Raw genomic sequence first — 15,441 nt, forward strand, 5'->3', positions numbered from 1 at the left:
CTGGATTGCACCGTACTATAGTGCCTTGCTTTGTAGTGGTGCCTATCACTCAACCGACTGCACTGCAAACTAGTCATGGGGTAAATGAACTGCACCACATTGCACTGCGCCGCACACAACACTATCATTAAACCAGGACATGCTGTGCCAGCCTTTCCCAACCTTGTGGATTCCAGCTGTCTCTCTGGTTGCAGATATTGCTGGCTCAGCTAACAAAACAGAACATCATAAATTTCCATCATATTCAGGAATTACAAGAATGCCACGTAAGGCACTTTGTGTCACTTGTTGTATTCGGTACACTGACTTCCCCATCTTAGATTTGCTTTCACAGGCACAAAAGCCATTACTCTTCTTAGCCAAGCTCTCTCATTTCTCTGGAAATCACCTCCCATTTTGCCTTTCTTGCTTTTCTGGGGGTGGATTTTGCAAGGTTTTTTGCTGAGCTGTGGAAGGCAGGGGCTGATAGCATTATCTGCAACCAGGGAGGGTAGGCAGCAAGCAAGCTAGCTTCTTGCTCAACCCTGCCAGCACCCCTCCACCTGATCTACAGCACAATGCTATGGCAGCCCAAGGGGCTAGATTACACTGGGTGGGAAGCCATGGGTCCAAGTGATTGTGTAACTGCAGGTGCCGGTGGTTTAATCTGAACCTTTAGAGCAATGATTCTCAACCACGGTGCCACAGCACCCTTGAGCGCCTTAAGATCCTTTCAAGGTGTCACACAATGTTAGTGCTGTTAGGTCCACAAATATGATTCACAAGATGAAGTCAGAAGATTTCAGATAAGAATCCACAGTGCTAAAAATGTTGTGACCTGTTCTGACCTTTGAGTTCTTTTCAACAGAAAAAAAATTGCTCTATTATTTTTCTGCAGTCAAAAAACAAGTCAAGACAAAGAATTGAGATTTTCCTAGGGGCGCCTTGACTATCAAAACTAAAAAGGTTGAGAACCACTGCACTAGAGGCAGTAATGACCTTGAACGCACATTGCTTTGGCCTTAGAATAACCTGCAAGGGCAGCGGTCTTAACATCTGGGCAGAGCTGACAGAAGCCACGGGTAGGCGGCTTCATGAAATCCTGATGGTTGAAAAACAATACCGAGACCTTCTGAAAAAGGTTTCAAAATAACCACCTCCCCCCCCGGTCCACACAAGAGAGAGACCCATGCCCCAGAGCGGGCAGGTGACCAGGGCACACACCTAGGACATGGGAGAAAGAGGACAGACTTGAACCAGGGTCCCTCCCGTACTCAGCCAGGGCTCAGACCATCAGGCTCACAAAGGCTCTCCTTCCTCCCCCCTGGGTTTCTCTAAGGAGAGCTTTATCCAAACTGGTACATTCCCATCTAAAGTTCTGGTTCTGACAGGTCAGGACTTTCTGCTGAACGAACCCTTTGGAGCATTGTGAACATGATTAAATTACCTTTCCCAACCCCCAACCTGGGAAAGAGGGGCTAGCGATCCCCATTCTAACGGCTGCAAACTGGTGGGGCAAAAGTGCCCTGCCCGAGGTCACAGAGTGGGGACTCTGGGAATCCACAGCTCCCAGTCTGCCAGGTCTGGGCTCCAACCACTAGGTAACAGTTCCTCTGTAGCTGTGCACTCTGCACAGGTGAGGGAGCCTCTCCAGTTTTGCCTGCCCCATCAGCTGGCTCCAGGGTAATGGGGAGAGTCCCGCTTCTCCAGGAGTGGCATTGGCAGGAGAGATCTTCCCCTGCTCCAACTCTGGGGCAGCGACAGAGGCTTGGGTGAAGCCGCAGGGCAGGAACCTGTCCCCATTCAGTGAAGGGCCCCGAGTACAGCTCTGGCTTTCATTTTTTAAGCACACATGAAGTCAATCGCCTGTCTCCCCCCTTCCCCTCCCCAGTTGGTGGAGGAGGCCAGGCTTGGAGCTGGGCCAGGAGTTTCCACCAGAGACAAGAGAGGGGCTGCATGACGTTATCCCCAGATGGGCCTGGGCAGATTGCTGCAGCATACCTGGAGAATGATGTGTTCTCTTGGCTGCAAATCACACCGAACAAACTACTAATCAGAGCCAGAGATGCAGGCCACAGCAGGATGGGAGCTCTGCTTCCCAAGCTTCAGGCCGCCCTTTTCACATCTCCTCCTGGTGCTGTGTCCAGTTGTCCCGCCCTAATCCTTCCAGCATCCAGGCAGCCTGGCCAGCTTCTCCCCAGATCCCTGCGCTTAGGTCTCCTGCTCCCACCTGCATCAGTCCCGTCTCTGTCTGCCAGTCCTCTGCACACCCTGAAAGTTTGCACAGCACCTGCTGGTTACCCCCCCAGAAAGGACATGGAAAGCATTTGGCCAATAAACAGGCTCTGCCTTGTGTTTACAGGTATTTTTTCACCCATCACAAACATGCAGCCAGCTGTGGTGTGAAATGTGGGTGCTACAAGGAGGAGCGGCTGGGACGGGGCCGCAGTGTCCTGAGAGAGGGTGGGCAGTCTGCTTATGGGCGAGGCTGATTTTGCAAAAGGATCTGTGTAGCCACTGCAAGGACAGGAGTGGTAAAAAAGGATCATCCAGTACCAGAGAGATTTCCTGGCATGCTGGAGAGCTTCTGGGAAAGAGCAACAGGCAGCCTAGGGGGTGCATGACTCAGCCTCGGGGCTGTGCACTCGGTGCTGTGGCAGCACAGGCTGAGGCCAGCAGTGCTGGGAAAGATGTGGCCTCCCTTTCCGCATTTCTCTCCTCTTATCTCTCCCTCCCCCTGACCATCCTGCTGTCCCTTGCTAGCAGATTCGGGTAGCAGTTCTGGTCTGGGGCCAGCCCACTGCGGTGTTACACCAGCATTCATTCATTTGCTCATTCTTTTCAACTACATCTGGATGAATTTCAGCTCTGGGGAAGCAAAGAACCAGCTTTCAGCAACTAGTGCCCTATAAAGCAAAAACAGGTGCAGGATGTGTTCATCCATGCAGCTCTGCCCAATGCCCTGCAGCCCTGACCTTCAGCAGCCCCTGCTGTCCCTCCCACCAATGCAGCCAGTGCCCTTTGGGAACTGCGAAGTTTAATGCTACAGAGATGCACTGAGGACTATGTGAGCAGGTTCATTTCACACTTGCAAGATGAATTTTGAACTGGGGCCGCGTCAGAAGTGGGTGGAAGAGACTGACGGAGCAAGGGATGGAGGCAAGACAAATGCTCTGGGAATGAGTGCCTATGAACAGTCCTCAGAAATACTTCTTTTAAATGGGGAGCCTGCAGTCTGAAACCTCCTGAGGGCTGGGTACGGAGGTGAGGGATGTTAAAGATGCCCTCTCTCCAATATCCAATGCATCAGGACTTCAGAATGTTTCCAAATCTGCTCAAACTAACTCCATGGAGAAGGGGAAGCTGCAGAAGCCAGTGTACCTTTAACCCCCAGCACACAGGGAACACCAGGGCAGGCAGCTCTGGCTGGCTCTCACCAGGTTAAACCTCTCAGTGCTGGCACAGGTGTGCAATAGCGTTGCAAGGAGATGGAAGAGATAAGTATGCATGAGTGTGGAAAGGCAAGCAAGGACTCATGAACTCCTTCTGACCTGTGGACCAGAAAAGGAGAGAGTGTGCTATTTAGATTGTGCAACTGGAGCTTGCATGCTGGCACAAGAGGGAAAAGCAGCTCTGGATTTCCCAAGTGGAGTTTCCACTGTGGCATGAGTTTTGTCAGCAGACAAGATGCCAGCCCTGTGGGCAGGTGTGGCTGAGAGCATGCGTGTACCAGACTGCTCCCCCACCTCTCCAGGGTAGACAGGCAGAGCTAGTATTTCCCATGCTAGCAGGGAATGGAGGTGGGGGGAATTAGACAAGTTTATGTACAACAAGCCCAAGTCTGTTCCCAACCTGCAGATGCTAATCCTTCTATTAAAAGGCTGCACAGCCTGTTCCCAGACGCTGCCGGCTGACATTCCCCAGTGGGAATCCAAGTACTCTGTACTAGAAGCACGAAGGCCAAGAAGCCGGGAAGTGCCGTGGTTGCCATGCAGGTGACAGAATAGGATATTTATAGGAAAAGGCAAAGCACAAACTATACACTATACAGTGAAAACCTCAAATGTAGGTACCTATGGGGATACTGGGACAGAAGCTGTGGCCATCCTATTTATCTCAGGTCCTCTTTTCAATTTGCCAAAGTAATTTTGAATCCTAATCCTGTTTTGCCAACCCCAGGCAGCTTGATGTCTAATTCAATATATGTCCACTCCACTACAACATCCAGGTCGTCAATGAAAGTATTCCACAGACCTCTATAGAAACTCACTTGACACCTGCTCTTCCCAGCTTGGCCCCGAGCTACTAGTGACTATTCTTGAAGCACAATCCTCCAACCAGTTATGGACTCATCGTAAAGCACTTTCACCTAGACTGGGTTTTCCCAGTTCAATCTTAAGAAAGGTGCAGGCGGCAGTGTCAAAAGTCTTCCTGAAGTCAAGGTATATTGCATCCACTGCTCCTTGCATCTGTAAGACCTGCTGCCCTGCCAACGAAGGAAATATGATTCACCGGACACAACTTGTTCTCGACAAATCCATGCTGGCCATTACCGATCTCCTCAGCCTGTATGTACTTGCAAATCTATTCCTTATGCTCAGGTATCTTTCCTAATATGGAAGTTAGACTGAGCGGGCTGTAATCCCCTTGGTTTTCTCTCTTTCCATTGCTAAAAGTGAGCACTGTATATGCTCTTTTCTAATTGTCTGGGACCTCACCTGACCTCCAGGAGTTTTCAAAGCAAGCAGCCGATTTCCTCTGCAGTTCCTTCCACAAGTTCCCCGAGTACACCAGGATGAATTACACATGGATTAGAAAACATCCAGCTTATCTACGTGATTTGTAATGTGTTCTTCCCCTGCTCGAGGCTGAGGACTTGCACTCTGTCCTTGAAGCTACTTGTGCTGGTCATCTGACAGGTGACAGAAGAGCTCACGGTTCAGCCTAGCTGGCCTCTTGCTATTCTTCCAATCCTTCCTTTGCATTGGGCTAATATGTTCTTGTCCCAATAGTCGTGTGCCCATAATATTGTCTCTTTAAGGAACAACCAAGTCCCCTGCACTTGTATCCATGACTCCTGCTTCTTATGAGATTCTGCCTACTAATTTTCTGAGTTTGTTAAAATCTATTTGTCTGAAGGCCAAAGTTTTAGCTTGCTGTTCTCCTTTCTCCCCTCCCTTAGGCTCATGAACGCAACCATTTCATGCTCAGTCATTATGTCACCTTCTACCTTCAGGCTCCCAACCAATTCCTCCCTATTAAGCAGCAATTTGAAAACACAGGCCTAAAACCGGCTTCCTGGGCTACTGATTCTAGTCCCCTGCATTTGCAAGCCATCATTTATCCCTCAATTCCCCAGAATCTCTGCTTCAAATCCTCACAGACAAGATATCAAATACCTGAAACACCAAGAACAGCATACAGCACACAGCATTGCCAAAGGTGAAAGGAGGAACACAAGGGCACTGCTAATGCCCAGTCATTGCAGTAACAGGAGAGGACTTTGTACTGGAAAACATCCTAGGCAAAGGACCTGACCTGCACTACGGAGGAAGGCAAAACCCCCAATTATCATTGCCAGTATGATCTAGGGAAACACTCCTCCCTGAACCCAAACCTGGCTCTCAGTTTAACCCAGAGCAGAAGAACATGACCCTTAGGCAGGAACCTCTGTTTTTTTTCTAAGCATCAGTAGGCACATCCTCATTCTCCAGTCAAAACCCTCTGCCCTAGCTGTGGCCAATGTCCCAGTGCTTCAGAAGGAATACAACCTCCAGAATAAAACAAGACTTTTTCATGAATCATGATAAGAGAAAATTCGTTCCCAACTGCTACTGGCAACTACCAGAAGCCTTGAAACATGGGATTACTCAACACCTACCATGCTGCTGGGATAGAGATGTCCCTCAAAATCCCAGCAAAGGGACTGCAAATAAATTATTCCACAGACTGTGCGCACTGATCAAGGAGTCAGAGCTCCCAGTCCCATCACAGCTGCCTTGTCATAAAAAAATTACACAGATCAGTCATAAAACAATTCAGTTCTTTGCCTCCACCAGCAGTTTTCTCCACCCTGTGACAAAAACTGTCTCCAGCACACTCCAACACAGGGGTGGGCAATTTTTGGGTCCACGGACCACATAGGGAGTTTTAGTGAGCTGTTGCGGGCTGGGTCAGCATCACGCCCCCCTACACACTGCCCCACCACACACAACAGTTTACCAAAACTCCTTAAGTGACTCTGCTTTGTGCTCAGCCAGGCAGCTGGGAATGGGACAGGGTGGGCAGGTGAGACCAAGCCTGAGATCAAGGGGCGGTGACAATGCAGGGCCAGGGTGATCCACAGGGTGATCCACGGGCGCTGGTTGTGTGGGCAGGGGCATGTGGGTAGTGGATCATGGTTCTGCCCCAGCCTCAGCCTCACGCTGTCACCACCCTGAGATCCTGGCCTTGCCTACCTGTCCCTCTCCCCACCCGCCTGTTGCCCCATCTCGACCACCCGACTGCATGCCCTGCCCATGTGGGTCATGCCTCGGGTGGGTACAGGGCAGATAGGCCAGGGTCCCTGGGCAGTGGGGCCAGGTTTGATGGCAGCAGAAGCAAGAAGGAGCTGCCATTGCCGGGGCTACAAGCAAACAAGCCCAGCCGTGCTGCCCTAGCCCCACTGTCCACCCATGCCACAGCCCAGGCAGCTCCTTGCACCTGGCCTGGGCAGGCCCAAGAGACCCACTGCCAGTTGGGCAAAATCCCTTGGTAGACCAGATCCAGCCTGTGGGCCGCATATTGCTCACTCCTGCTTTAACATCTCGAGGGCCAGTCTGTGCACTGTTGCTACCTTCCCAGCAGACAACACAGCAGTCAAGATCACCATAACCACCAGGTCCCAGGATTTGGATGCTTTAGATTATATATTTAAAAAGCTCAGCTCCTCTTCCCAGTGCGATTCATGGATTCATACACGCTAGAGTCAGAAGGGACCTTGAAGGATCATCGAGTCCGACCCCCTGCCAGGGGCAGGAAAACGTGCTGGGGTCTTGTGACGCCAGCCACGTGCTTGTCTACCACAAGTACCCCCGACATTGCCCTTTCTGATTTTCCTCTGATCTCACACCAGGGACTACCAAATACAACCATGACCCACTTCATACAAGAACTCAGAACAAACCCATACGTCTTCAATATACATGGAAGCACTTCCTTCCTTTTTCCCTGCATGTCCTTCCTGAATCCATATCCATATTCCAGTCATATGAGCCATCCCACCAAGTCTGTTATTCCAGTCATGCAATAAAATTGGGCGGCATACCCGGACTTCCCATTCTTCCTGCTTATTCCACACACACCTAAATTAGGCATCCTAATTGACTGTTTTCCCTATTACAACCTCATTAAGATTTCCCCATACAAATTACTTTACTAGCCAGGAATTAAACCCAGGCAGCTGTTCAGAAGGCAGCACTATCCCACCAACGCCCCCAAAACCACCAGGGTATGCCACGGGACTCCATCCAACACATGCACAGCTGCTGACGGCTTTAATGAAAACAATTCCTAAAACATGGTGTTTCTATTGTAAAATAAAAAGCAAAAATTTTACTTCCAACAATAAAACCAGGAGTCGTTTTAACGAGTAGAAGCTGTTCCAGCAAAATCCAGATCAGGGTTTCTTATTCCCCAAGTCAATACCAAGACCCCAGCTCAGGTGAGCACGGCTATCCAGGTCAGGTTTTCCTCTTTGTTATCCTCCATGATTCACCCAGCTAAGAGGGAATCCTCAACCTGTCTGAGGCCAGCCCACAGACTTCCCTAGGTAACGCTGCAATAGCCAGGGATAAATCCAGCGCTGGATCTTCCCACCCAGCAGGAACGGGTTCTGCATGGCAGGAGCCTTGAGAAATGGGCTTCTTCAAGCAGGTTGCTCAGCAGCGTTGTACAAGCCCCTGGGTCCTAAACAGCCTTGAAACACTGCAGAACAACATGCTAGAAAGAACTGTCCCTGAATCCATGGGCACATCAGGAGCTCGGATGCTGCAACGATGAAGGCTAAGGCGCCAGCCAAGTTTCGAGACGTAATAGCAGAAATGCCAGGACACTGGGGCTGGGAGTGAGGCAAGGTGGCTCTGGCTCTCTCACCCACCTGTGCATGTCCTTGCACATGTCTTTCTGCTCTGTCCCATGCTCCTGGCCTCTTCTGGAGAAGCACGCCCTGCCCTCAACTCCTATTCATTCAGTGGGAGAAACATGGTGCTAGGCACTGGGCACTCAGGCTCTCCCACACCCACCACATCTCCTGATGCAGTGCATGTTACCTAGCTCCAGTGGGGTCAGCTGGCTGCGCAGCTGCTGTCAGCACCGATGCAGGTATCCTCATTACTGCAGCAACCGCAGCCAATGAGCAGGTCCTGGCTAAAGCCCCAGGGTGTTGCTAATTACAGATTCTGTGCTAGCCACCTTTATTTATGGAGATGCTTCCCCCGACTCCCCATCTGCTGAGCTGGAAGTTTGGGTTCCCTTCCTGCTGGGATTCACCCCCAGCCCGCCTGGCAGTGAGACTGCACCACCAAGGTACACAAGCTCCTTTTGATTTGTGTCCCCCATTTTTTTTTTTTTTGTTGCCTCTTCAAAGCATGGGAATGCAACTGGTATCAACAGCACTGAGGCATGAACAGGAAGAGGTTAGTCCTGAGGTTGGTTGGGAAATTTAGAGTTAAGGTCCTTGCAGCAGAGACACTGCTTCCCACATGGGTATTACCAAGAATCAGACTTCTGCCCCAACTCAACTCAGGGGCTTTGGTTTGCAACAGGACCAGCCTGGAGCCCACATGATGGCACAACATACTGTTGGATCTGACACCATGCATGCCTCTCTAAGCACAAGGGAGATGTAGCTATATCAGGTCATCAAGCAGACCAGCTGGTCATATGGCCCACTTGCTGTGCAATCAGATCTAGGAAGTACTTGTGCAGTGGGCACAGTTAAGGTTACCATAGGAACCTTTACTATGAATTTCCGGATTTCACCACATGTAGTAATCTCTGCCTTGATGCTGCATCCAAATAGGATTGTTGTACCCAGCTAAAAGCCCTAAATCCTGCCCCTAGGTTCCCTGTGCCACTGCAGTGTGGCTTGTCTCAAGTCAGAAAAACTCAGCTCTGCCCCATACTGAACAACAAAAGAGATTAGGAGATAGAGCTTGTCAAGCCAAGTCTGCAGCAGAGAACGTAGTTTTGCAGCTGAATTCTGCATAGGGAATTCCACCCCAGACCTGCCCTGTGTTAACACAAAGCATCACACACGGGCCGCCCCGGGGAGGCCTGGGGTAGGACTATCCTGGTGAGCCCCATCTCACGAAGCAACCACCTCCACCTGTTCTAAGTGGCAGGATGAATCTCTTACTCCAGGAATTTAATTTCCCTTCCCTTTCAGGTGCTCTGGATTTTGCAACAGCGAGACAATCCACCACAAAATGAACCTATTTGAAGGTGATGGGGAAACTGTGACTGCTGGAGACTGCATTCGCCCCGGGCAGCTCCAACTTCACCAGAACTTCCCCACTCCTGGGGATACTGCAGACTGGCCGGGGTGTGGTCCAAGCACCTCCCTACCCCCATCCCATAAGCAGAACACCCCTGGTTTTGTACTCACATCATCGTCTTGGACGCTGAGGGGAATATCCAGCATGCACATCTGCACAGGCTGCATCAGCGCCTTCTGCACATTGAACAAAGGTTTTGCCTCCATCTTCCCAAGGATGGAGGGATTGTGCTCGCTCATATGCTCTTTCTTTCTTCCCAGTTCCTAGACTAAGACTAAGTCTAACCCAGGCAACGAAGCAGATAGGAGATCTCCCTTCTTTCAGTTTTGCCAGCGCATCTTGCCAACAGCTGCTGCTTCTGCTGCACTAAGAGGGCTTATTTCCTTCCTTGCAAATCAAAGAGTCGAGGAGCTGTACTGAGGCTTTGTGTCCGTGTCTGTAGCCAGTGATGTTCTTGAGATTTGAGAAACAGTCCTTTTCTGCAGGCGTGCCACGGCATGCTCCTTTCCTCCAACCTCCCCTCCTTTCGCTGACTCGGTGTGATCTACGCTGCTAGCTCCTACTGTCGCCTCGTACCGGCACGGGGTTTCCAGCCTCATCTACATGCATGGCACTCACAAACCCTGTGCATTGTCTCAAAAGACACAACAGGTCCTGCCTGCTGTTGATTTCTGATTACGATCAAACTGTGCCTGCAGCAGCTACAGCATTTCCCCGTGGCGGTCGAGGCAAACGAGCAAGCGGAGCTGGGTGTGTGAAGGTGATCTAAGCTGGAGCCTCCCCTTCTTCTCTTCCATCCCTTCCTTTTATTGTTTAAGACACCGTTTCAAACCAGTGCCTCCCCATGCTCACAGGACCACCATGAGGCTGAAATAATTTATGCCCAGTGAGTGCTCAGGGATCCAGTGGTGATGGAATAGCAACAAGCTGACAGGCCATCAGTTCTGCATAGAAAGCTTTATCCCAAGGGCCAGGTGCTACCAAGTATGGGGCTCCCTCCCTGGCTGTGGAGTCTGCTGTACTCGGATGGGGCTGAAACAGAGGCAGCACAAGACCCAGGAGGGTTTGAGGCATGGAGACTCAACTCAGCAGTGACAGGATGGAGTCAGTGGCAACCACCCCACATCAGGCCATAGAGAGTTCAATGCCTTTGTGAATATGCTCTCTCCAGGGGCAAGTTCCTGTCCAGCAAAGCTCATCTCTAGGGCTCTTCTGCTTACCCCCATCAGAAGCACAACTCATGGAGGTGACCATGAGCGACTGCACCAGCCTGCAGCCTTGAAATCCAGATGGAACAAGGGTGCTGGTTACTATATGGATTCATCACAGATTGAGGTGATTGAGCACCTCTCCCCGATTCTTGGGTACCTTAGGTGGCTGCAAGTGGCAGGAACTGGCCAGAAAGGTGGCGGCTGGACAGGCTGTTCCCCCAGACAGCCTTCACCCTGCTCCCCACACTCCCTGCCCCTCCCGCCATGCACAGCTCAGCAACTGGCCCTGCAGCAGGCAGCATCCTCTCCAAGACTGCAAGCCCACTCAGTGCCAGTGCCAAGTCCCCTGGCTGGCTCTCTTGTCCTTATCTGCACCAGTTACATGCAGTGGAAGTGACTGAAACCTCCCTGGCCAGAGAAAGAGACAGAGCAGGGAGAGGACCACCAGTGGGTGCGGGAAGACCACCAGTCCAGCACCTTGACTCCGTGCCAAGCTGTTCAAAGAAGAACAATTAACTCAACCTTCACCCGAGGGAGATGTGGAACAGAGGCCCAGGGAAGCCACTTCAGGGAAGGGGTGGGGGATCCTTTGATGGCAAACAGCAAGTAGGCTCCATTGATGAGGCAGCCCTGATACTCTGTGCCTGCAGCACAGGCCTGTGAGGGGGTGTGAATCTCCCATCATTTGCAAGGCAGCAGCTGTGCCCCTGCTGCTCCAAATCCACCCAGCTGGCTGTGGGCTTCAGCCCAGCTTAGAGTCACAAATGAAGATTACATGCACGGCTCCAGAAGAGACCTCCTGGGGGTTCTCATTCCTCCAACATGAGGTAACTGGGCCTCTGCAAGCATGGCTCGGTGTCCAGCCACGGAGCCGTCCCTGCTCCCTTCCTGACACATGAGCCACAGGAGACGTCCAGGCCCTTGCAAATGGACAAGGCAGGTACAGAGCTCCACCACGGTAAACAGGCCAGGTGCACGTCATGGCAGAAAGGACACAAAGGTTTCTAGCCAGCAGAGGCTGGGTGGGATAGCCTCCCAGGAGGTGCGCTGAAGGCAACTCCAACACAGAGCTTGAGCACGCTACATGTCCCAATGGCCCAGCCCAGGAAAGTCAGGACTGTGCTCCATGAGTCTGGTGGTAGGATCCCTTCTAGTCCTGCCCCTCTAGGCTGGGGCAATTCCAGCAGGAAGCTAAGCTGTGCCAGGCACGGCTGTATGCCCATCTACAGCAGAGCATCACAAACGATGGCGCAGCTGGGGGGACCAAGAGCCAGAGCCTGCTCTTGGTTACTTGCAAAGAAACCCAGAGCGACTCCGCTATGTCACTGCGCCCAACTTGCTTGTTCCGTGCCTGAGCTAAGGGGAGAGAGTGGGGTTTAATGTCACACCTAGGGCCTGTGCTCAGTGGAGTCTGGGTCTGTGCCAGGCCCTCCCCGTTAAGCCTCCGCAGGGCCAGTGTCTGCTGCAATCAAAGTCAGGAGACGTGGCCTTCCCAGCTCCTAGGATGGACCCAGGTAGGGATGCACAGAGCTGTACAGCAGGGTGAAACAGGCACCTCCTTGCTCAGCAGCTCAAGCCAGACTGGATTTCTCTTTATAGGACTGTTTAAGGGGGTCTTTGCTTCCCTTCCCCTCTGGTTAGAGATCAAGTTGCAGACTTGAGGAGCAGACGCCTGGGGCAGGGTGTTAGGCTCACCTCACAGGACCCAAGTTCAAACCCTGGCTCTGCTTCACTCCTACCCCACAAAGCCCATGCAAGCCAAGCACTTCCTCACCTGGCTGGGCCCCAACAAGCAGCCGTGCCCTAGTCCTGCCTGCACCCTTGCTGGTTAAATTCATTCTCCAAAAAGCTCCAGGGTCCCTCCTTTCTTTCACTCCTATTCTGGGTGTTTCTCAGACCTCCCAGGCAGGACCTCAGCAGGTCCCCCTCACTTGATGGCAGGGCTAACTGCTTCCTGGCTGTTCTCCCTAAGTCCCACTGACCTATTCCACCCTACAATAGCCAACAGGGGAGCATGGTGCAGCTCTCGGGCAACTTTTCAGGATCAAGTACATGGGCACAGCTCTGCTTCCCTATCGGGCCCTCCTGGATCTACAAGGAATCAGGGTGCTTAGCTGATGGCAGAAACAGCATCTGCAGAAGGAAAAGTGCTGCAGGGTCAAGCACCAAGATCCTTGAGGTGTTTGTCTACACGGCCTCTGTGCCATGCCATGAGCACAGGTGAGATGTGCTCCACCCAGTCACTCCAGCACCACACAGGCCAAGTGCCAGCTCCCTCACAGCATGACTCGGTGTGCATAGAGCCATGCCCAGGCTCCCAGGGTACATCTACACCATAACAGTAGCATGCCCCAGCAGGGAGCTCCCCTTTCCACCCCCCTCCCTCCCCAAAATCCCTTCTCCAACCTGCCCCTGATCACACATGCCAAGCCCAGAGCCTCCCTGGTGCATGTCTGGGCTTGGCACGTGCAAACGGCAGGAAAGACTGACCATACTCAAATGCATCCCTCCTGGACATGCTGGTGCTGCACTGCAGATGTACTCATGGCCTCAGATGAGCCTTTTGGAACAGGCCTGGACACAGGCCAAGTCACCCTAGTCCCTGGGCTACAATGGGCACCTTGGCTTGAGGAAGTATCAATATGCTCTAAGTAGAGCAACAGTGCCCAAAAACTCTCAGTTCTTTCCTCCTGCACTTCCAGCCTCTGCTCTTTCCCATGGGAACCGAGATGGAGCCATTAAGCAAGTGTCAATCTGGAAAGAAAAAGAGTCCTGTCTGCTGGCTGGATGCATCTGACCAACTTTTCCCCAGCCCCAGATGGCTGCAGAAAGGGAGATACGTCAGAGGGTATCACCTCTGAGCCAGCATGTTACTGGCAAAGGGCCAGCCTCTGCTCCAGGGCTCCATGACCTCCTGGCCAAGCAGCCATAAAGATGCCAGAGAGGAAATAACCTCCCTGGAAAAAGTCAGCAGTCACGCAAGAGAGCTGGAAAGGAAAACACAATGTCAAGAGCAAAAGTCCCCAGGACAAGGCCAAGGGGGAGGCTGCTCCCAAATAAAACAGAAGAGCTTGGAGCAGGAGACCCAGGGACCCTGTGGCCACTGGTGTGGTGGAAAGGGACTTGAAGGGGAGGGGTCTCTTCTGCCAGGGAGACGCCAGGCAAGCCCAGCAATGGGACTCTCAGCCATTTTTCATGCACTTTCCCATCCTGGCACTGTGATCCTGTGGCACTCCCTGGTGTCCAGCTCCTTGCCACTGGACAGTAGCTGGCAATTCCTGCCCATGACAGATTCCCACCCTCATGCCAACCCAGTGTCCCTGAGAGCTCCTTAAATCAGGGCCCTGGGAGTCAACAGCAGAGTGACAGGACTATAAGTTTACATGAGCCTACCTATGGGACTGAGGAGCTCAGCATGCACAGGGGTCAGAGTCAAATCTGAAGCGGATTCTTTGGAGAACTATGGTATGGCTTAAAGCAGGCATCACCATCTGGATCACACCAGCCCCAGCCATGTACCAAACACAAAGTGTTACCCTTACAAGCCTCAGTGCTCACAGAGGGGCAAGGGACCTCCTTAAGGCATAATGCCTTGCAGAAACAGAACAGCTCTGCACCCCTCCCAAGGCAGAACAGTCACCACCTCCTACAATTTGCAAGGAATATGGGTTTGGGTTGTCAGCTTTGTAGAGGATGTCCTAGTAGATCCAGACAGAGCGTAACCAAGCGACTGCACCGTGATGATTACACTGCTCCAGTTCAATTTGGAGCACCAAAATGAGACTTGTAAACAAGAAGGGCCTTAAGCTTTGCCCTTAAGAATTTGGCCACCAGTGCAGCCATGAGGATGTGAACCTTTAGCATAGACACTGTTTGCAAAGACATGGCACAGATGTACCAGGTGGCCAAGATGTCCCAACTGGACAAGGGCTCACTCAAGTTGGCTTCTCAGGAAAGTCTGGCCTGCAGAAGGCTCTCACTATCTAGCCCCAGCAAAAATACAACATCAAAGGCTTCCATAAAGTTAAAGAAATCTCTCCAAGACAATGGAAGGCTTGTTTTTCAAAGGAAACTGCAGCTCCCACTTTTGTCTAAGACTCAAACATGGCAGCATCCTGCCTGGACAGGAGCATGTGCCACGGATGAGAAAACGCAGAACTGACCTGGTTGTTTTCACTGTCCAAAGCGGATGGCAATGTGGCAAGGAAGTGAAGCAGCGTGATGAATGAAGAGACTTCATCCCCCTCGTACACACCAGTAATGCGGAGGGGGGAACTCTGAACCTGGTGGCATAGCTAAAGAATTGCCCCAAGTTAAAATTACAAAAGAGTCAAAGGGCAAGACAGGCGCCTAGTGGGATTTAGAAAAATCTCTAGCTTCCACTGTGCTGCCATTGGAGTGGTGCTTTTGGAAGTCCTGCTGGGTGTCCATCAGAGAGCTTGAGAGAGTCCAGAGGAGAACCACACGCATGATTAGAGGTCAAGAGAACAGGCCTTATGAGGAGAGGCTGAGAGCCATGGGACTCTTCAGCCTAGAGAAGCGAAAGTTCAGGGGCGACTTGGTGGCAACCTATGAGTACATCAGGGGTGTGCATCAGGACCTGGGAGAACGTCTGTTCACCAGGGCACCCTAAGGGAAGACAAAGTCTAACAGTCACAAACTGCTGGAAGACCATTTTAGACTGGATGTAAGGAAACCTTTACCGTCCGAGTCTC

At 51.8% G+C, this 15,441-nt stretch overlaps 1 protein-coding gene across 3 annotated transcripts in view; it reads right to left on the minus strand.

The window, feature by feature from the left end:
• The window catches only part of RALGDS (ral guanine nucleotide dissociation stimulator), a 112,295-nt gene that overhangs the window by 77,878 nt on the left and 18,976 nt on the right, over nucleotides 1-15,441 (minus strand). Inside the window, exon 1 of one of the 3 annotated variants that reach the window (XM_019510729.1) lies at nucleotides 9,626-10,026. The exons of 1 other annotated variant lie outside the window; for it this stretch is intronic. In XM_019510729.1, the coding sequence (XP_019366274.1) occupies nucleotides 9,626-9,754 (129 nt within the window). In that variant the 5' untranslated portion in view covers nucleotides 9,755-10,026. Of the gene's footprint in view, nucleotides 1-9,625; nucleotides 10,027-15,441 lie in introns of those variants that run through there. One more of the 3 variants, XM_019510731.1, reaches the window with a different exon arrangement.

Source organism: Gavialis gangeticus, unplaced genomic scaffold, assembly GCF_001723915.1.
Source record: "Gavialis gangeticus isolate Ggan-Ray unplaced genomic scaffold, GavGan_comp1, whole genome shotgun sequence".
Taxonomy (NCBI): Eukaryota; Metazoa; Chordata; order Crocodylia; family Gavialidae; genus Gavialis; species Gavialis gangeticus.